The sequence below is a fragment of the Haematobia irritans genome, chromosome 4 (genome assembly GCF_050003625.1).
Source record: "Haematobia irritans isolate KBUSLIRL chromosome 4, ASM5000362v1, whole genome shotgun sequence".
NCBI classification, from domain to species: Eukaryota; Metazoa; Arthropoda; class Insecta; order Diptera; family Muscidae; genus Haematobia; species Haematobia irritans.
Genome location: NC_134400.1, coordinates 118,175,760 through 118,199,165, shown reverse-complemented (window position 1 = coordinate 118,199,165; position 23,406 = coordinate 118,175,760). Strand labels below are relative to the sequence as shown.

The 23,406-nt window shown below is 36.3% G+C and overlaps 2 protein-coding genes across 2 annotated transcripts; both read left to right on the top strand.

The window, feature by feature from the left end:
• Nucleotides 1–72: 72 nt before the first annotated feature.
• LOC142235738 (uncharacterized) lies at nt 73–21,580 on the top strand. The gene is made up of 5 exons (XM_075306997.1): nt 73–90; nt 14,861–15,004; nt 16,190–17,004; nt 17,068–18,275; nt 18,324–21,580. Exons 1-5 carry the CDS (start codon nt 73–75, stop codon nt 21,578–21,580), a joined length of 5,442 nt encoding a protein of 1,813 aa, XP_075163112.1.
• On the top strand, nt 14,876–23,073 carry LOC142234427 (uncharacterized). The gene is made up of 3 exons (XM_075305552.1): nt 14,876–15,004; nt 21,636–22,487; nt 22,859–23,073. Exon 2 carries the CDS (start codon nt 21,638–21,640, stop codon nt 22,484–22,486), a length of 849 nt encoding a protein of 282 aa, XP_075161667.1. The 5' UTR covers nt 14,876–15,004; nt 21,636–21,637; the 3' UTR covers nt 22,487; nt 22,859–23,073.
• The last annotated feature ends 333 nt before the right edge of the window (nt 23,074–23,406 follow it).

Below are 23,406 nucleotides of genomic sequence, written 5' to 3'. Positions count from 1 at the left end.
CTCCAGACGTAGCAATATAGGGTTCCGATATTGAAGCATCCACATAAACAAAACATTTTCTCATATTTAAATATGACCGTAACCACTGCAGTAAACTCGAGTGGAAACCAATTTTGTAAAGCTTTGCAAGCAAAATATTATGTGAAACTTTATCAAAAGCTTTGCAGAAATCCAAGTATATAGTGTCAACTTGGTTCCCCTTTTCTAGACTATTTAAACAGAAATTAGTAAATACTAATAAATTTGAAACTGTCGAGCGATTCTTTACAAATTCTTTACAAATGTCCCAATCATGTTATGCTAGTTTATGAACATTATATGCTTGCACTTAAAAATATTATGTTAAAAAATTGGAGTTCCAAACATATAATTTTTACACCCAAAAATATGAAAAACAGTATTTTTCGGCCGAGTAGTTCTCGAAATTATTATGTTTGGAGAAAGTTTCCTTTAGTCTAATAATTTTTTGTGTACGTTAGTTAAATCAAATAAAAAACGGGAAAAAATTATACATAAATTAAGCATAAAAATTTCCTAAATTCGTATTATTCACAACATTGTTCATTATTTCTTTAAATTTCCAAATTTTACTATGAATGCGTTCATCATGAACTTTGTATGTAACTAAAGACATCCTTGCAATTTGTAACTCCAATTTTTTCCTTCTAACTACAAAATTTTCTTTAACAAGTGAAAAAATTTAATTATGTCTAATAAATATTCTTGAATTTGTCGAAAAATATTTACTTATTATTGTGATATCGGCGTGATGTCTGCGTTTGTAATACTGTTTAGTTAAAATTTTCTAAAAATATTCAAAAATTTCTAAAATTAACCACAAGTTTTCTTCCTGGTGGGTTCACTGTTTTTTTTTCAGTGTACTCGTAATGTGTGGTAAGAACAGTTGCCACTCGTGCCAAAAAAATCTTAAAAAATTTGAAGATTACCACAACTCTGCCAAACAAATATTTCTATAGAAATTTTTGTCAAAACTTTATCCCTGCAGAAAATTTTGTCAACATTTTATTTCTATAGAAAATTTTGTCAAAATTTTATTTCTATAGAAAATTTTGTCAAAATTGTATTTCTATAGAAAATTTTGTCAAAATTGTATTTCTATAGAATTTTTTTCTTTTTTTCAAAATATTATTTCTATAAAAATTTTTCTCAAAATTTTATTTCTATGGATTTTTTTTTTCAAAATTTTATTTCTATAGAATTTATTATCAAAATTTTATTTCTATACTAAAATTTCTCAAACAAAAAAAAATTGTTTATACAAACTTTTTCCAAAATTGTATTTCTATAGAGATTAAAAAAAAATACTATTTTTCGTAGAATTCTACCAACTGTGACAACTGTGTTGATAATACAAATTTATTTTCTAGGTCTGCGGTTAATCTCCCAGACCTATATCAATGTTAGCCCACAAATGCTTATGATTACTAATACAGTAAGGGTGGTTTAGGGTATAATATAGTCGGCCCCGCCCGACTTTCTACTTTACTTACTTGTTTTAATTCAATTTTTATAACTTGGTTTTTTCATACTTTTAATGGGTAATTTTAACTTTTTATACCCACCACAATAGAATGGTGACGGGGGTATAATAAGTTTGTCATTCCGTTTGTAACACATCGAAATATCGATTTCCGACTATATAAAGTATATACATTCTTGATCAGGGAGAAATTCTAAGACGATATAACGATGTCCGTCTGTCCGCGTGTCCGTCTGTTGTAATCACGCTACAGTCTTCAATAATGAAGCAATCGTGCTGAAATTTTGCACAAACTCGTCTTTTGTCTGCAGGCAGATCAAGTTCGACGATGGTTTCCAGGTTTTGATATAGTCCCCATATAAACCGACCTCCCGATTTGGGGTCTTGGGCTTATAGAAATCGTAGTTTTTATCCAATTTGCTTGAAATTTGAAATCTAGAGGTATTTTATGACCATAAAGAGGTGTGCCAAAAATGTCGAGTATCGATCCATATTTTGTTATAGCCCCCATATAGACCGATCTCCCAATTTTACTTCTTGGGCATATAAAGGGTGATTTGTTAAGAGCTTGATAACTTTTTTTTTTAAAAAAACGCATAAAATTTGCAAAATCTCATTGGTTCTTTATTTGAAACGTTAGATTGGTCCATGACATTTACTTTTTGAAGATAATTTCATTTAAATGTTGACCGCGGCTGTGTCTTAGGTGGTCCATTCGGAAAGTCCAATTTTGGGCAACTTTTTCGAGCATTTCGGCCGGAATAGCCCGAATTTCTTCGGAAATGTTGTCTTCCAAAGCTGGAATAGTTGCTGGCTTATTTCTGTAGACTTTAGACTTGACGTAGCCCCACAAAAAATAGTCTAAAGGCGTCAAATCGCATGATCTTGGTGGCCAACTTACCGGTCCATTTCTTGAGATGAATTGTTCTCCGAAGTTTTCCCTCAAAATGGCCATAGAATCGCGAGCTGTGTGGCATGTAGCGCCATCTTGTTGAAACCACATGTCAACCAAGTTCAGTTCTTCCATTTTTGGCAACAAAAAGTTTGTTAGCATCGAACGATAGCGATCGCCATTCACCGTAACGTTGCGTCCAACAGCATCTTTGAAAAAATACGGTCCAATGATTCCACCAGCGTACAAACCACACCAAACAGTGCATTTTTCGGGATGCATGGGCAGTTCTTGAACGGCTTCTGGTTGCTCTTCACTCCAAATGCGGCAATTTTGCTTATTTACGTAGCCATTCAACCAGAAATGAGCCTCATCGCTGAACAAAATTTGTCGATAAAAAAGCGGATTTTCTGCCAACTTTTCTAGGGCCCATTCACTGAAAATTCGACGTTGTGGCAGATCGTTCGGCTTCAGTTCTTGCACGAGCTGTATTTTATACGGTTTTACACCAAGATCTTTGCGTAAAATCTTCCATGTGGTCGAATAACACAAACCCAATTGCTGCGAACGGCGACGAATCGACATTTCACGGTCTTCAGCAACACTCTCAGAAACAGACGCAATATTCTCTTCTGTACGCACTGTACGCATTCGTGTGGTTGGTTTAATGTCCAATAAAGTAAACTGAGTGCGAAACTTGGTCACAATCGCATTAATTGTTTGCTCACTTGGTCGATTATGTAGACCATAAATCGGACGTAAAGCGCGAAACACATTTCGAACCGAACACTGATTTTGGTAATAAAATTCAATGATTTGCAAGCGTTGCTCGTTAGTAAGTCTATTCATGATGAAATGTCAAAGCATACTGAGCATCTTTCTCTTTGACACCATGTCTGAAATCCCACGTGATCTGTCAAATACTAATGCATGAAAATCCTAACCTCAAAAGAATCACCCTTTATAAACCGCAGTTTTTATTCAATTTACCTGAAATTGGAAATCTAGAGGTATTGTAGGACCACAAATACGTGTGCCAAAAATTGTGAGTATCCATGTTTTGGTATGGTCCCCATATAAAACGACCTCCCGATTTGGGGTCTTGGGCTTATAGAAACCGTAGTTTTTATCCAATTTGTCTGAAATTGGAAATCTAGAGGTATTTTAGGGCCATAAAGAGGTGTGCCGAAAATGGCATATTTTGGTATAGCCCCCATATAGACAGATTTCCCGATTTTACTTCTTGGGCTTCTAGAATCCGAAGTTTTTATCCTATTTGCCTGAAATTGAAAATCTGGAGGTATTTTCGGGTCATAAAGAGGTGTGCCGGAAACGGTGAGTATCGGTCCATATTTTAGTATAGCCCCCATAAGAACGATCTCCCGATGTAACTCCTTGGGTTTCTAGAAACCGTAATTTTTATCTGATTTGCCTGAAATTGTAAATATTCTGGTATTTTAGGCTCACAAAAACGTGTATCGGATTAAGTTTTTATCGGTCCATTTGGTAATGCCTCCATATAGACCGACTTCACTTCTTGAGGGTGTAGAAGGCGCACTGATGATGAAAATTGCTTGAAACTCAATGTAAAATTTCCAGATTTTACTTCTACAGACTTAAGATTTCAAATCAAGACGTTATTTTATAATTTTCTTGCACACTTACAAGAGATGTTAATGATTCCTCTAAAAGTCAAACAAAAATGGTTCTTATAAATCCAGAATCTGATATAGTCCTCATAGGTGAAATCTTTAAATTTATCTTCGGGAAGTGTCCTCAAGTCCTCAAGCCCTCCTGAAATTTCAAAGGAACCCCTAATATTTGGTTCATGGTGGTGGGTATTTAAGATTCGGCCTGGCCGAACTTAGTGCTGTATATACTTGTTTTGTTTCAAATAGGTCAAAAACAGAGTTAGAATTCATAAAATGGTACAAATCATTTAAATTTTGTCGAAAAAAATACTAAATCCAATCTGAAAAAATTGTGACTTTTTGCAAACGTTTGAGGTCAAACGTTTCCGACAAGCGTTAGAATCCATTACAAATTATAAAATATTATAAAAATTATTTATTTTAAAAAATATCACAGAATTTTTTAATTTACATCCAAAACATTGTATTCGGATCACATCTAAAGAAGTGATGCAAATTCAGTGCAACAGCTGTTGAAATCGATGACTTCCGTCCTATGGCAAGCCCATGTTAAATGCATACTTCTGCGTCAATTTTGCACCACTTCCGGATCCAAAAAGAACATTTTCATTACTTTTTTGGCGACGCTTTTTTTTGCTGGGTAGTGCATATATTTACAACACCCAGAAGGAGACGAGATAGACATCGTGTGTCTTTGGCAATATTGCTTAAGGCCGGCCCTGAGTCGATCTAGCTATGTCCGTCTGTCTATGGACACATTTTTATAATCGATGTCTAGGTCACAATTTTAGTCCAATCGACTTCAAATTTGGCACAAGTATGTGTTTTGGGACAGAACGATATTTACTACGAGCAGTCGGAAATCGATATTTCGATGTGTTACAAACGGAGTGACAAACTTATTATTCCCCCATCACCATTCTATTATGGTGGTGGGTATAAAAATGTTACGACAGAAATAATGTAGGTACTTTTTTCGAAAAATGGTACAAATTTTGTATTTTGTCGAAATCCCAAATAGTGGAGTCTACAACTTTTAATCTATAGTACATTGGGACACAATCTTTTCTTCTAAAATGCGTGGGAAATTCTGTTAAGAAAACAAACCAAGGATCCGTCGTAAAACGGACCGAGTCCAAAATACTGACCCCACTTTGTTACAATTTGGCAAAAAATTAATTGTGGAGCCCATACCTTGTGTAGGAGATATGCGCACACGCATGTGTCCTTTTTTTACAAGTTCTTTCCAACAAAGGAAAAGTCATCAATCAATCGGTTCATAATTGCGGATTTAGCAACTAAAACAAAATTCCATACACCCCAAGTTACAAATTGTTAACGCCTACTGGTCGGCCCGTGGACCCACTAGGTAGGACAAACTCGGGAAACACATCAGGTTTCGCACAAAGAAAAAAGTATGTTGATAACTTTATTTGTTCAAAAGTTGCAGAATTATTTCCACAAAAAGCGATATGGAACCACTGTGTGGTGGTGGGTAAAAAAAGCAGAAAAAATTGATAAATTCAAATTTGGACAATCTTTTTTTCACTTTGTACATACAATATCTATTCCAACGTTTTCGGATTTGTTAACAAACTTTTCTTTACTTCTGCTGTTGGTGAAACTTGAAATGAGCTTAATGATATGAGGCTTAGCTCCCTCCCCCTAGATACACCAATGCCTATAAATAATTGGTTTTTAGATTCCTTTCATTTTACTCGACTAAATGTAAATGAAAACATTTTATTCACATTTCATGTTCTATTACCAATTTAATTAAGTTTCCATTTTTTTATTTGATTGTTCGTTTTGGATGTCTTCTTTATGCTTTATGCATTAAGAGGTCTTCTTTATGCTTTATTTTATTTTTAAAATGGGTTTATATTTCAAAGAAAACTTTCTGGTTTCCTTTTTCATGTAATTCAAATTTGGTATCAAAGACAAAATGCAATATAGGGCAAGCCATTTAATGTAATAATTATTTTCCAAGGAAGACATCCTGTAATTGGCCCAATGAAATAAATCACCTTAGTATTATCCATTAAACATTATTTGTTTGAAGAATACACTCGGGACGCACTTGATTTCAAAACGAAATTTGCACAACAAGAACATACGACTGTATACACAGAAAAAAAAAATTAACTGCTTTGTAACAGGTTGGCTGATAAGTCCCCGGTCTAACAAAGAAAAACACATTTTTTTGTCAAAATTCGTTTTTATTATTCAACATAGTTCCCTTCAAGAGCAATACAACGATTATAATGACCTTCCAATTTTTTGATACAATTTTGGTAGTACTCCTTCGGTTTTGCCTCAAAATAGGCCTCAGTTTCGGCGATCACCTCTTCATTGCAGCCAAATTTTTTCCCTGCGAGCATCCTTTTGAGTTCTGAGAACAAGAACAAGTATATACGGCCGTAAGTTCGGCCAGGCCGAAGCTTATGTACCCTCCATCATGGATTGCGTAGAAACTTCATCTAAACACTGCCATCCACAATCGAATTACTTAAGTTGCGGTAACGCTTGCCGATGGCAAGGTACCTTAAAACCTCCTAACACCATCTTCTAAATTGTATGTAAGTCCATACGTGGTATATATTAATTCAAAAAAGATCGATCCAATACGTATATAATTCAGTTTGACAAAGTAGACATAAAATTTTGACAAAATTTTCTACAGAAATAAAATTTTAACAAAATTTTCTATAGAAATAAAATTTTCACAAAATTTTCTATAGAAATAAAAATTTTGACAAAATTTTCTATAGAAAGAAAATTTTGACAAAAATTTCTGCAGAAATAAAATTTTAACAAAATTTTCTATAGAAATAAACTTTTGACAAAATTTTCTATAGAAATAAAATCTTGGTAGATTTTTTTTGGCTCGAGTGGCAACCATGATTATGAACCGAATAAAATTTGAACAAAATTTTCTATAGAAATAAAATGTTGACAAAATTTTCTATAGAAATAAAATTTTGACAACGATGAAAATTTTATTACGAACCGAATAAAATTTTAACAAAATTTTCTCTAGAAATAAAATTTTGACAAAATTTTCTATAGAAATAAAATTTTGGTAGATTATTTTTGGCTCTAGTGGCAACCATAATTATGAACCGATATGGACCAATTTTTGTGTGATTGGACCAATTTTGGTATGGTTGTTAGCGACCATATACTAACACCACGTTCCTAATTTGAACCGGATCGGATGAATTTTGCTCCTCCAAGAGGCTCCGGAGGTCAAATCTGGATAATGTTTTATATGGGGGCTATATATAATTATGGACCGATATGGACCAATTCTGGCACGGTTGTTAAAGATCATATACTAACACCATGTTCCAAATTACAACCGGATTGGATGAAATTTGCTTCTCTTAGAGACTTCGCAAGCCAAATCTGGGGATCGGTTTATATGGGGGCTATATATAATTATGAACCGATGTGGACCACTTTTTGCATGGTTGTTAGAGACCATATACCAACATCATGTACCAAATTTCAGCCGAATCGGATGAAATTTGCTTCTCTTTGAGGCTCCGCAAGCCAAATCTGGGGATCGGTTTATATGGGGGCTATATATAATTATGGACCGATGTGGACAATTTTTTGCATGATTGTTAGAGACCATAATTAAGGACCGATATGGACCAATTTTTGCATGGTTGTTAGAGACCATATACCAACATCATGTACCAAATTTCAGCCGGATCGGATGAAATTTTCTTCTCTTTGAGGCTCCGCAAACCAAATCTGGGGATCGGTTTATATGGGGGCTATATATAATTATGGACCGATGTGAACCAATTTTTGCGTGGTTGTTAGAGACCATATACCAACACTATGTACCAAATTTCAGCCGGATCGGATGAAATTTGCTTCTCTTTTAGGCTCCGCAAGCCAAATCTGGGGATCGGTTTATATGGGGGCTATATATAATTATGGACCGATGTGGACCAATTTTTGCATGGTTGTTATAGACCATATACCAACACCATATACCTCAGCCGGATCGGATGAAATATGCTTCTGTTAGAGGCTCCACAAGCCAAATCTGAGGGTCCCTTTATATGGGGGCTATACGTAAAAGTGGACCGATATGGCCCATTTTCAATGCCATCCGACCTACATCGATAGCAACTACTTGTGCCAAGTTTCAAGTCGATAGCTTGTTTCGTTCGGAAGTTAGCGTGATTTCAACAGACGGACGGACGGACGGACGGACGGACGGACGGACATGCTTAGATCGACTCAGAATTTCACCACGACCCAGAATATATATACTTTATGGGGTCTTAGAGCAATACTTCGATGTGTTACAAACGGAATGACAAAGTTAATATACCCCCATCCTATGATGGAGGGTATAAAAAGTCCCCGCGGCCAGATCTGGAGAATACGGTGGGTGGGGAAGAAATTCGAAGCCCAATTCATGAATTTTTGCCATCGTTCTCAATGACTTGTGGCACGGTGCGTCGTCTTGGTGGAACAACACTTTTTTCTTCTTCATATGGGGCCGTTTTGCCGCGATTTCGACCTTCAAACGCTCCAATAACGCCATATAATAGTCACTGTTAATGGTTTTTACCTTCTCAAGATAATGGATAAAAATTATTCCATGCGCATCCCAAAAAACAGAGGCCATTACTTTGCCAGGGGACTTTTGAGTCTTTCCACGCTTCGGAGACGGTTCAACGGTCGCTGTCCACTCAGCTGACTGTCGATTGGACTCGGGAGTTTAGTGATGGAGCCATGTTTCATCCATTGTCACATATCGACGGAAAAACTCGGGTGTATTACGAGTTAACAGCTGCAAACACCGCTCAGAATCATCAACACGTTATTGTTTTTGGTTAAATGTGAGCTCGCGCGGAACACATTTTGCACAGAGCTTCCGCATATCCAAATATTGATGAATGATATGACCAACAGGTTCCTTTGATATCTTTAAGGCCTCTGCTATCTCGATCAACTTCATTTTACGGTCATTCAAAATCATTTTGTGGATTTTTTTGATGCTTTCGTCGGTAACCACCTCTTTCGGGTATCCACTGCGTTTACCGTCCTCCGTGCTCATTTCACCACGCTTGAATTTTGCATACCAATCAATTATTGTTGATTTCCCTGGGGCAGAGTCCGGAAACTCATTATCAAGCCAAGTTTTTGCTTCCACCGTATTTTTTCCCCTTCAGAAAACAGTATTTTATCAAAACACGAAATTCATTTTTTCCCATTTTTTCACAATAACAAAAGTTGCTTCACAAAAGACGCTCTATCTCACAAACTAATTGACTTACAGACGTCAAATTTTGACACGAATCATTTGAAGGTTGGTACTATATAAAAATAATATGCATTTAATACTAGCGACGCCACCTATGTGTTAGACCGGGGACTTATCAGCCAACCTTATAGGTATAAGAACATTACTTTCAATAGATTGATTCCATGACATTAAAGGTTGTACTTTTAAACTGCAGTTCACGAAATTAAACCCTCTCATTGAAGGAAAAATTAACTAAAAGTAATGAAGAAAATAATTTACTTCAAGTCATGACCATTTTCACCAAACAGTAGTTCATTCTTACCTCCTCGTAAGGGATTACATAAAAACCAACACCCTTAAAAATAATCGCCTTTGTAGTATATACTCCCAAACATATTCTGCTTCAAGCATATGTATTTTGAGAATTTTTTCAAATAAAAAACTGTTTGTAGTATGCAAATATGCAATATTTCATCCTTAGCATATTATTTTTTGGGGCCCAAATAGTTAATTCCAGTTTCGATAAACCGCATTTTCATATTTAAGAACATTAGGGGGTACATGGTTATGGGAGTTTTATCACAATCTGAATAGAAATGTCTGATATTAGAAGCTATAGTTGATTCTGAACCTACAGATTTAGTATGCCACTAATATTGAGTCCATTATTAAACAAGTGAGTAATGTAGAAAGCGCGGGGGGGGGGGACTATATCATACCCTAAACCACACCTACTGAATTAGTAAATATAAGGATTTGTGGGGTACCATTGAAATATGGTTGCGAGATAAACCATATCTCCATATTTAGGGAAATTAAGGGGTACATGTTTGTGGGAGTTTTATCATAATCCGAACAGAAATGTTTGATATATGGCTACTATGGTCAAAAATAAGGTTATTAGCGGAAGATTTTTCAAAATCTGCCGCTACATATATATGGGAGCTATATCTAAATTTAAACCGATTTGGATGATATGTTGCAGGTTTAGTTGATGGCGCAGAAGATTACTATGTACTAAACTTGAGTAAGATCGGTTAATAAAAAAGGCTATTATGGTCAAATTTGAGGAAATCTGGCGATACATATATATGGGAGCTATATCTAAATCTGAACCGATATGTATGACATTTTCGAGGTTTGGTTGATACAACAGAACATTACCGTGTGCTAAATTTGAGTAAGATGGGTTACTACACTGAAAAAAAATTTGTCGTGAGGTCAAAGATTTCATGTCTTTAAAATACGAATACAAATTTTCCTTAGCATAGAAGACGCATTTCTCTAAAATAAAGTTATTTTCCTTGTCCAAAAGTCGATAAACTTTTCAATGAAGTCGTGTTGTCCTTATAATTAAGTGATTTGACTTAAAAATGGGTATCTTAACATGAAAGAAAAAATTTATAAGACTTAAGTCGGGCGGGGCCGACTATATTATACCCTGCACCACTTTGTACATCTAAATTTTCGATACCATATAACATCCGTCAAATGTGTTGGGGGCTATATATAAAGGTTTGTCCCAAATACATACATTTAAATATCACTTGATCTGAACAGAATTTGATAGACTTCTACAAAATTTATAGACTCAAAATTTAAGTCGGCTAATGCACTAGGGTGGAACACAATGTTAGTAAAAAACAAGTAAGGAAAGTCTAAAGTCGGGCGGGGCCGACTATATTATACCCTGCACCACTTTGTAGATCTAAATTTTCGATACCATATAACATCCGTCAAATGTGTTGGGGGCTATATATAAAGGTTTGTCCCAAATACATACATTTAAATATCACTTGACCTGGACAGAATTTGACTTTTACAAAATCTATAGACTCAAATTTTAAGTTGGCTAATGCACTAGGGTGGAACACAATGTTAGTAAAAAAATATGGGAAACATTTAAATCTGAAGCAATTTTATGGAAACTTCGCAAAAGTTTATTTATGATTTAGGAAAATTAGAGTCATTTTTACTACTTTTCGACTAAGCAGTAGCGATTTTACAAGGAATATTTTTGTATTTTGACCATTTTTGTCGAAATCAGAAAAACATATATATGGGAGCTAAAGGGTGATTCTTTTGAGGTTAGGATTTTCATGCATTAGTATTTGACAGATCACGTGGGATTTCAGACATGGTGTCAAAGAGAAAGATGCTCAGTATGCTTTGACATTTCATCATGAATAGACTTACGATCTGCCACAACGTCGAATTTTCAGTGAATGGGCCCTAGAAAGTTGGCAGAAAATCCGCTTTTTTATCGACAAATTTTGTTCAGCGATGAGGCTCATTTCTGGTTGAATGGCTACGTAAATAAGCAAAATTGCCGCATTTGGAGTGAAGAGCAACCAGAAACCGTTCAAGAACTGCCCATGCATCCCGAAAAATGCACTGTTTGGTGTGGTTTGTACGCTGGTGGAATCATTGGACCGTATTTTTTCAAAGATGCTGTTGGACGCAACGTTACGGTGAATGGCGATCGCTATCGTTCGATGCTAACAAACTTTTTGTTGCCAAAAATGGAAGAACTGAACTTGGTTGACATGTGGTTTCAACAAGATGGCGCTACATGCCACACAGCTCGCGATTCTATGGCCATTTTGAGGGAAAACTTCGGAGAACAATTCATCTCAAGAAATGGACCGGTAAGTTGGCCACCAAGATCATGCGATTTGACGCCTTTAGACTGTTTTTTGTGGGGCTACGTCAAGTCTAAAGTCTACAGAAATAAGCCAGCAACTATTCCAGCTTTGGAAGACAACATTTCCGAAGAAATTCGGGCTATTCCGGCCGAAATGCTCGAAAAAGTTGCCCAAAATTGGACTTTCCGAATGGACCACCTAAGACGCAGCCGCGGTCAACATTTAAATAAAATTATCTTCAAAAAGTAAATGTCATGGACCAATCTAACGTTTCAAATAAAGAACAGATGAGATTTTGCAAATTTTATGCGTTTTTTTTTTAAAAAAAGTTATCAAGCTCTTAACAAATCACCCTTTATATCTAAATCTGAACCGATTTCAACCAAATTTGGCACGCATAGCTACAATGCTTATTCTACTCCCTGTGCAAAATTTCAACTAAATAGGACCAAAAAATTGGCCTCTGTGGTCATATGAATGTAAATCGGGCGAAAGCTATATATGGGAGCTATATCTAAATCTGAACCGATTTCAACCAAATTTGGCATTCATAGCTACAATGCTAATTCTACTCCCTGTGCAAAATTTCAACTAAATCGGAGCAAAATATTGGCCTCTGTGGTCATATGAGTGTAAATCGGCCGAAAGCTATATATAGGAGCTATATCTAAATCTAAACCGATTTCAACCAAATTTGGCACGCATAGCTACAATGCTAATTCTACTCCCTGTGCAAAATTTCAACCAAATTGGGGTAAAACTCTGGCTTCTGGGGCCATATATGTCCATATTGGGCGAAATATATATATATATGGGGGCTATATCTAAATCTGAACCGATTTCTTCCAAAATCAATAGGGATCTATTCTGAGCCAAAACACATACTTGTGCCAAATTTGAAGTCGATTGGACTAAAACTGCGACCTAGACTTTGATTACAAAAATGTGTTCACGGACAGACGGACATCGCTATATCGACTCAAGAGCCCACCCTGAGCATTTTTGCTAAAGACACTGTTCAAAGTTTGTTTGAACTCGGTTTGAAACACTGTGCGTAGCGGCACAAATAATTTTTAATCGTCGTGTCCTTTTGTTTTTCTATTTGTTTACCTGGAAAGTTGCCCTTTGATCGATGCTTGTAGTTTTGTCGCTAAGCTTTGCATCAGCTACTAAGCATCACTCAAGAGGGCAACGAACCAGTCTTGAACCGACAATCAACACGCGCACGCACAATCGATCCCCCCGCGATAAGTAACAAGTGTAGTGAAACATTAGTAATTGTGAAAATAAAATAAACATTAAATTATAACAAACATTTAAGTGAACAGTTAAAAACAATAACTATTTACAGGTAAACCTAAAGACATTTAGTGAACAGTGACACAAACAACCCATCATCCCATTACCCATCAAATACAAGTGAGAGACACAAACAAAACCCTCATCAATAACAAGAACAAAATCACAACACAAAATACACAAATTTTTACTTAATACTATATTGCACTGAAGTTTACATTGAAATTGCACTTAGTTTTACTTACAACTATATTGCACAAACCCATGTTAAATTTGAATTGAAACAACCCTTGTTTACACTGTTTCCTTGAGTTAATTTAAAGTATAGTTTTTTTGTAAATATTTTAAACCTAAATCTAAAACTTAATTGCTAATTTAAAACTTAAATCTAATAATAAATTACGAATAAAAATTAGAATTATATTAAAAATACACTACAAAAACACTAAAACGATTGAAAATAAATATTCCAGAATTTTAAAATTTAAAACGAAAATTTCTTCAAGTGTAATTATTTCGGAAGGCAAAATTAGTTTTACTTTCCAGCTCTTCTTCAGTTCAACCCCGAACATTTTGGTCCATTGCGAACCGGATTAGTGTTTTTTAAATTATTAAAAACAATAAAATTGAAAAAAAATATAATTTTTTTTTCTCCAAGTGTATTGTGATTTTGTTCTAAGTGTACAAGTTAAAAAACCCAGTGACCCATTAGTGCGTTTTATCAAGTGAAGAAAAAACTGTAGTAGTATATTACAAAATATAAAAGTATTAAGTGATTATAACCCAGTGTAATATTAATGTCAAATACCCTAGTGTAATACAACAACAAAAAAAACCAAATAGTCAAATAATATTCAAATTGCCCATGCCCTTCAAATGTAACTATCACTATGCAAAACAAAATAAACAACAACAACAACATACATTGACCACACAGCTGGTGATGCATTGACTGACCAACAAGCGGACAGCCAAAAAATAGTCAAACACACACACGTACATACAAACATATAAAGCATAGAGAGAAAACAAAATAAAAGGGTAATGACATTAATACTACACTGTAAAAATAAAAGGTTATGACATTTAAGTAAAATGTTTGAAAAATAGTAAAAAATTGTGGACAATAATAATTTTGAAGTGTTTTTCGGAAAAATTATGTACTTTTTTGGAGAAATAGTGTATTTTAAAGAAAAAAGTGGTTTTTTCGAAATTTTCAAAATTTAGTGACCCAGTATACAAAAGTGTTTTTTCGTAATTTTTTGATCAATTAATCAAAGAAAAACTGATTTACACTGGAAAAAAATAATGAAAAAGTGATTTCCTTTATTTTTTGCCATAAGTAAAATTTTTATTTGTGATATTTTAAAAAATCAGTTTTTTGCAAAATTGGTCAAAAAATTACATACAAGTGACCCATACAAAATTAACCCAAGTTTTTGTGCATTTTTATAACAATCAATTCTCGGTTCGGTCGTGTAAAATAAAACAACAACAAAAATTAAACATTGAACTTTGGACATTTTCGGTGAATTTGGACAAAACCGTAACAACGGTTTTTTAAAAACTACATTTTGTCCAACAATAAATATACAGTTTTCACGACACAAATCAGTCCATAGCGACACAACACAATCTTCAACAGCACTACAAAGCGACACAACAACACAGCGGCAGAAAGCAGACGCCATTTTTATACATCCAATTACACACATACATACAAATTTACAAAGCTTCAAAGTGAGTACCTATTTTTTGATTTTTTTGGGGATTTTTGGTATAGTTTTTGCTGAGCTCATAGTTGAGAGCTTGTTGTTGCAAAGACTCTGTATAACCCGTAGAAAAAAAAAACAACTCCGAATTTGTGATATGCTCATGACACAGAACTTTGGACACATATTTTATTACGTAATTTGAGAAAAAATTGGAAAACGAATGATTTTGGAAAAAAGAGCGGCTACACTAAAAGAAATTTTTTCCTCAATTCTTGTTGGAAAAAATTACAAACATTTTTAAATTTTATTTTTGCTCAAAAAATTTAATTTATTTTGTTTTCTTCAATCATAAAAAACATCAAATTGGAAAATTCATAAAAATTTTGGATTTTTTTTTATCAAATCGATTTTTGATTTTTTTGGATTTTGGAAATATTTAATTGGGAATTTATCATTTTATTTCCCGTACACCGTAAAAAAAAGAGACCCTGGAAAAATTCACCATTGAATCAATCGGCAACAATTGAAACTTTTTTTGAAGAAAACAATTTATTTTATATTTATATTTTTTATCAACCTTTATTTCAAAGCCAATCTATCTATTCGACCCTCTGACCCACAAAAAGGTAGGAGATAGTTGGTTTTTGAAATTTTTTGACACATTTTTTTAACAAATTTTTTTTCAGCTTTTTTTTTAATTTCGTTTATTTGTATTGCAAAATTGCTAAAATCCATATATTTTTGAGCATCGTGCTTTAACTAAATATTGCTTTTCTGTTTTTCGATTTTTTGGGTGTTTGGGAAATTTTTTCGAGATTTTTTTTGGAAATTCTTTGGAACATTTGTTGGAAACGTAAATTTTTGGGATTTTTTTTTGTTTTTACGTAATTTTGGCCCAATTTGTCTACTGACCCAATTTTTTTGTTAAATTTGACTCGTTTTTTAATTTTTCTTGATTAGAAAATATTTTCGACACTACAAATTTTGTCCCGTTTGAAAGGATACTTTGATTTTGAAATAGTTTATTGTAGAAAATTCGTGCTTTTTCTGAATAAAACTAGTTTTGATTCTTTCGCGAGTTTTAATATATTTTAGTTTTTTGACCGGTGCAAAAAAAGTTTAAAAATACATTATGGATAGAATTTTGAAAGAAAAATTTGCCAATTGCTTAAATGATCTCGTGGATGTTGAAAGCGTTTTATCTGTTAAGGCGGCCACCGAAGATTTACACGCGTTGGAAGCGGCTCGAGTGGAGCTAAATACGTTATGGGACCAAGTTAGGCGGGCTTATGTAAACTGTCGAGATAGGGTTCCAGTTGAGGGAGAGACTCCTATAGATAAGGATAAGCTTCGCGGTCATTATAAAAACGGTATGGACGTCTATAAGACAGGTTTAAGTACGATTAACTCACAGATCTCGGCGCGGCAGGAACGGGAGAATCAGGAAAAATTAGCTAGGGAATCATTAATGACACAAAATATGGCAGTAGACCCAAATTCGACCCCAAATTTACGATTACCACCATGCGACACCGACATTTTTAAGGGCGGGTATAGCGAATGGCCTACATTCAGAGATTTATTTGCTGCAATTTACATAAATAACCCAAGATTGAGTAAAGTCGAGAAGTTATTCCATTTGACCCAAAAAACTTCGGGAGAAGCGCGGGAAATCATTACAAATGTACCCCTAACTAATGAGGGTTTCGATATAGCTTGGAGAAATTTAGAAAATAGATACGAAAATAAACGGATGCAAGTTAACGAACAGCTTAGGATTCTCTTTAATTTGCCTACAGTATCAGTTGAAAACGCGTCAACGATACAAAAATTACAACGCACGATTAACACTTGTACACAAACTTTGGAAACTTTACTAGTAGACACGGGAGAATGGGACCCAATATTAGTATACCTTGTTTCAACAAAATTACCTCGTACATTCTTGGAAGAATTTGAGAACAGTTTAGAGGATTGTTCGACACTTCCAAGTTGGCAGAAATTAGACGATTTTCTGTCACACAAGTTTAAAACTTTGGAATCGGTGGGGAATATTAAAATTCAAAATTCGAAACATAATCAATAAAGATCGGATAATGATAGAAGGGGGAATCGTGTTAATAGTTTTCATACAAATGTCACTCAGAAACATAATCCTTCGGGTTCAAGACTCAATAATAATAATAATAATTCACAAGCCAACCATAATTCGAAAAGTATTAATAATCCTAGTCGCAAACAAAGTAAAAGCGTTTGTCCAATTTGTCGGACAAATCATTTGTTACGAAACTGTCCCAAATTTTTGGAAAAGTCACCCAATGACAGAATACAAATAACGAAACAAAATCATCTTTGCTACAATTGTTTATTGGCCGATCATGGAGTTCGGGAATGCAAAAGTCGTTATAGTTGTAGGGAATGTAATCAGCGACACCACAGTCTGTTACATAAGGGCAATGTTGGCTCTGCCCCTACAAACACAACACATACACGAGACGCAGCACAATCTAGTGCAAGTGCTGTTGCTCTCAACACTTTAATTCATCAGGTACGAGACGGAGCACAACCTAGCACAAGTGCTGCCGCTCTCAACTCTTTTGTTGATCAGGTTCAAGGTGGAGCACAATCTAGTGCAAGTGCTGCCACTTGTTCCACTCTAGTTCAATCATCGATTTCATCTAGTATACAGTCCACTTCTACTAACGAAAGGCCTAGTATAACGACTCTCACGTTGCAAGAAGATAGACCCACTCCACGACCCGAAACTACACTTTTGTTTACCGCAATCGTTCAAATCGAATCAAAGGGACAGAGATATGACGCCAGGGCAATCATTGATCCTGGGTCACAATCGACATTTATTTCTGAAAGAATCAAAAACAGATTACAACTTCCTACAGTCAGGAATTTAGTTCACGTCACAGGTTTGAGTGACACAGTTGCTGAGACATCTACAAAGGCTTGTGTTTTTAATCTTTGTTCACGCATAGACCCTACTTTTGAATTAGAGGTTTGGGCACCCGTGTTAAAGACCCTTCCGTCTAATTTACCAACGCATACTCTTGATCGAACATTGTTTGATGAGTTCCGGCATCTTAGATTAGCCGATCCTCAATTCTTTGATAGTCGACCCGTTGATATGCTCATCGGGCTTGATATAGGACCGTTCATATACACTCATGATGTTCCTATGAAATCATTTGGCTCAATATTGGCACAAGACACTGTATTTGGATGGATAGTTGGTGGACCCATTCAACAAAATATTGAGACAACTAGGAAAATTGCTCTTCACAGTGCCTCATCTTTGGAAAAAATAATCACACGTTTTTGGGAGGTGGAAGAAACCCCAAAAAAGATTTTGAGGTCAGCTGAAGATATTTATTGTGAAACAAATTACAAGTCTACGACGAAACGTAATGAAGCGGGAAGATACATAGTGACTCTACCATTCAAAAGTTGCGCAGAAATTGGTGCATCTCGAAACATTGCACTTGCACAATTTCACAGAATGGAGAAGAAATTGGCCAGGACCCCTGATATAAAGGCGGAATACGACGCTGCTATTAGGGAATATCTTCAATTGGGACACATGCGGAAAGTTGATCCACAAAATATTTACAAGACCCCTCATTACTATTTACCGCACCACGCAGTTATTAAACCAGATAGAACGACCACCAAACTTAGAGTGGTATTTAATGCATCAAGCCCTACTTCAAATAAAAAGAGTCTTAACGATATTTTACATACAGGGCCTATTCTTCAACAGGATTTGGTGTTACAAATTTTAAAATGGCGTTTTTTCAAATACGTTTTCAACGCCGATGTCACAAAAATGTATCGGCAGATATTAATAGACCCAAATCAAGCTTCGTTTCAAAGAATACTTTTCCGATTCTCCGAAAATGGCCCAGTGGAAGATTTTGAATTGTTAACCGTCACTTTTGGCGTAAATTGCGCACCGTTTTTGGCAATAAGAACCCTGCTTCAATTAGCTGAAGATGTACAAGACTCATACCCTTTGGGCTCAAAAATAATCAAAGAAAATTTATACGTTGATGATGTATTAGCGGGGGGACACACGATTGAAGACACCATCGCCGCTAGAAAACAATTAACATCTGTTTTAGACTCTGCTGGTTTCGAGTTGAGGAAATGGACCTCTAACGACCCACGTCTATTAAATGATCTACATCCTGATTTATTGTTGCCTGTCAATTGGTTAGATCTTTCTGAAGGATCGTCAACCAAGACCCTTGGCATTCGTTGGAATGTAGCGACCGATGCTTTCTCATTTAAAGCGCCAAATGTTGAAGAAAGAGAACTTTTCACTAAACGCGAAGTTTTATCGACAATTGCTAAATTTTTCGACCCTTGCGGCTGGCTTGCTCCGATCATTATAGTTGCCAAATTAGTGATGCAGCAAGTCTGGTTAGATAAAATAGGGTGGGATGACACATTAAGACCCGTAACCACTATGAATTGGAGAAATTTTGTGAAAAATAGCCCGATTATTAATACTATATCTGTACCAAGATGGATTCGATTTTCACCCTCCAGCGCGGTCGAAATACACGGTTTCTGTGACGCGTCGGAAAGCGCGTACGCTGCAACGCTTTATATTCGAGTAGAAATCGGAAACCAAGTAGACACTTTTCTTTTAGCAGCCAAAACTCGTGTGGCTCCAATAAAGAAAATTTCTCTACCGAGATTAGAGTTATGCGGAGCGGTTATGTTATCAAAGTTAGCTAACGCAATTTTTCCAAATCTACAAATAACGCAATTTACGACACATTTCTGGACTGACTCCACCATAGTTTTAGCGTGGCTTCGTAAACCACCGTGTTCTTGGAGCACTTTTGTTGGAAATCGGGTATCCGAAATTTTAGAAAGCGTCGGTAATGAAAACTGGAATCACGTGGACTCTGAATCGAACCCAGCCGATATCGCGAGTCGTGGTTGTTCACCAGATGAGTTAAAAGAACATCATTTGTGGTGGACGGGGCCGGAATGGTTGAAATTGCCCAGAGATCGGTGGCCCAAAACTCAACTCAACGCAGATACGAATCTTGAAGCTAAACAAGTTAAAGTTTTCGCGACAACTGTTTTCGAAGACCCTTTGACCCGTTTCTCATCTTTATCACGCGCTTATCGGGTGCTATCGTACGTAATGCGTTTTTGGCGGAATACAGGTTCAAATCGGTCTCGAATTGCGTCGGAGGACATATCCTCATCTGAACTCAATGATATAAAAACTCGTCTAATCATCGTTACTCAAAAACATTATTTTGCTGAAGAATATTTAGCTTTGACTCAAAAGAAGCGACTCTCGCCAAGCAGTAGTATTTTATCGTTTAACCCATTTATCGACTCAAAAGGAGTGCTTAGATCAAACGGTCGTTTAGTTCAATCTCCGGCTCTTACATATAGCGAACGCCATCCTATCTTAATTCCATACGACTCTCGGTTTGCTCTTTTATTTGTAGAATTTGTTCACAAGGTCACAATGCACGGTGGCAATCAACTAATGGTTCGTGTCATTCGATCGGAATTTTGGATTTTTCGTGTGAAACAATTAGTAAAAAAGGTTATTCACAATTGTCGGATATGTTCTATACATCGACACCGGACCCAAACTCAAATTATGGCATCCCTGCCACCAGAACGCACTATGTTATCTAGACCCTTTCAAAATACGGGGGTAGATTTTGCTGGACCCTTTGGGATAAAAAGTTTGACTGCTCGAGCTTGTCTTATTACAAAGGGTTATGTCTGTATATTTGTTTGTTTTTCGACTCGCGCAATCCACTTAGAAGCTACTAGTGATTTGTCGACCCAATCCTTCATAGCTGCTTTAGATCGCTTTATAGGCAGAAGAGGGTGTCCAGAAAAAATATTCTCGGATAATGGGAAAAACTTTATAGGTGCCGCGGAACTTATTAAAAAAGATAGGATCGCATTTATGAAATCAATTCAAGACACTACTATTCAAAGACACGCGCATCAAAATTTAGAATGGAAGTTTAATCCTCCAGGGGCTCCCCATATGGGAGGTCTGTGGGAGGCGGGAGTTAAATCGTTCAAGACCCACCTTAAGAAAACAATGCCAAAAATGAATTTTACGTTTGAAGAATTATCAACGATTTTAGCCCGCATAGAGGCTTGTCTTAATTCACGTCCGATTAGTCCAACTAGTGATGACCCTTCAGACTTAGAGCCTTTGACCCCAGGACATTTTCTGATAGGTTCTCCATTGTTGACCCCGGCAGAACCCGATATTTCTGGTGGGGATGTGACATTAATAAATCGGTGGACACGATTAAAAGTTATTTCTCAGAATTTTTGTCAAAGATGGAAATCGGAATATTTGAATGAATTACACCGTAGATACAAATGGAAATACCCACAACAAAACCTTGCCATAAATGATTTAGTTATTATAAAAGATGATCACTTACCTTCAAATGAATGGAAACTAGGGAGGGTTGTCAAAACCTACGAAGGCGCTGACAAAAATATTCGAGTAGTAGACATTAGAACCGCTAGCGGTATGCTCAGCCGACCCATAACGAAGATAGTAAAACTATTTGCGGACTGACTAGCATATCACAAATTCATCAAAAAACACGGTACTCACAAAACTTTTGTTACAGAGATGGCCGGAGTATTACCAGTTCGCGACCCATCACCAAATGGACCCTCTCGCCACAATCGTCGACACCGACCTGCGCACTGGCAGTATGCATGTGGGCTGTGCCAAGACGACCACCCAATCAGGTCATGTGCTTTTTTCCGTCGACAGACCCCTTACCAGCGGTATGAGACTGTGGAGAGGCGCAGCTACTGCCGTAACTGCTTGGCGCGCAGTCATTTGGCTCCAGACTGCCCAGTCCTCACCGCGTGTCGGGAATGCAACCTCCGTCACCATACGATGTTGCATGGGGCTCCTCAGCTTCGTGAAACTTTTGGACGCTATACGCCACCGCCGGTAGAGTTACCGTACCACCGATCTTCGGTTTTCATTCCTACAGCCCAGGTGGATATGATGGCTGAGGAGTCTGAGGACTGGGCCAGTGTAAGGGTGTTGTTATGCCAAGCTGCCACCCATACCCGAGTCGCTGCATCGACCGTCACCCGGCTTCGCATCCCAACAAGGGAAAAGGATGGTCGTACGTTTGCCACCATTAGATTACGCGCACGACGCTATGGAAGTCGGCTGGTATACAAACTTAAAGCATTGGTGACCCGCGACCTGCCCAGACGCCCATACTCAGACCCCATCCTTGAGGACCCAGCCACAAATATGGAGGCTCATGAACTGGCAGATATAGATCCCAGAGGCAACGAGTCAATTGACGTCGAAGTGGGCGCAAGTGCGTATGCCTACCTGCGGCGAGATGGAGTCGTACAGACGGGCCTGGGAAGAGTTTTTGCCCAACTCACCGATTGGGGCTATGTTTTCGTGGGGCCCGTCAGTAGTCCAACCGAAGTCAGCAACCAATAAGGTAAGGTAAACTACACTCTTTCGCGGGGGGCAGAATGTTCAAAGTTTGTTTGAACTCGGTTTGAAACACTGTGCGTAGCGGCACAAATAATTTTTAATCGTCGTGTCCTTTTGTTTTTCTATTTGTTTACCTGGAAAGTTGCCCTTTGATCGATGCTTGTAGTTTTGTCGCTAAGCTTTGCATCAGCTACTAAGCATCACTCAAGAGGGCAACGAACCAGTCTTGAACCGACAATCAACACGCGCACGCACAATCGATCCCCCCGCGATAAGTAACAAGTGTAGTGAAACATTAGTAATTGTGAAAATAAAATAAACATTAAATTATAACAAACATTTAAGTGAACAGTTAAAAACAATAACTATTTACAGGTAAACCTAAAGACATTTAGTGAACAGTGACACAAACAACCCATCATCCCATTACCCATCAAATACAAGTGAGAGACACAAACAAAACCCTCATCAATAACAAGAACAAAATCACAACACAAAATACACAAATTTTTACTTAATACTATATTGCACTGAAGTTTACATTGAAATTGCACTTAGTTTTACTTACAACTATATTGCACAAACCCATGTTAAATTTGAATTGAAACAACCCTTGTTTACACTGTTTCCTTGAGTTAATTTAAAGTATAGTTTTTTTGTAAATATTTTAAACCTAAATCTAAAACTTAATTGCTAATTTAAAACTTAAATCTAATAATAAATTACGAATAAAAATTAGAATTATATTAAAAATACACTACAAAAACACTAAAACGATTGAAAATAAATATTCCAGAATTTTAAAATTTAAAACGAAAATTTCTTCAAGTGTAATTATTTCGGAAGGCAAAATTAGTTTTACTTTCCAGCTCTTCTTCAGTTCAACCCCGAACATATAATATGTTTGAAAGCATATTGGTCTA

What these genes read in the sequence shown, in the direction of transcription:
- LOC142235738 (XM_075306997.1), top strand. An exon ending in CAAATTTACAAAGCTTCAAA is followed by an intron (nt 15,005 to 16,189) that starts GTGAGTACCTAT and finishes TTATCTGTTAAG; the next exon opens with GCGGCCACCGAAGATTTACA. An exon ending in TAGGAAAATTGCTCTTCACA is followed by an intron (nt 18,276 to 18,323) that starts GTGCCTCATCTT and finishes GGGAGGTGGAAG; the next exon opens with AAACCCCAAAAAAGATTTTG.
- LOC142234427 (XM_075305552.1), top strand. Translation starts at nt 21,638, where the DNA reads ATGGCCGGAGTATTACCAGTTCGCGACCCATCACCAAATGGACCCTCT.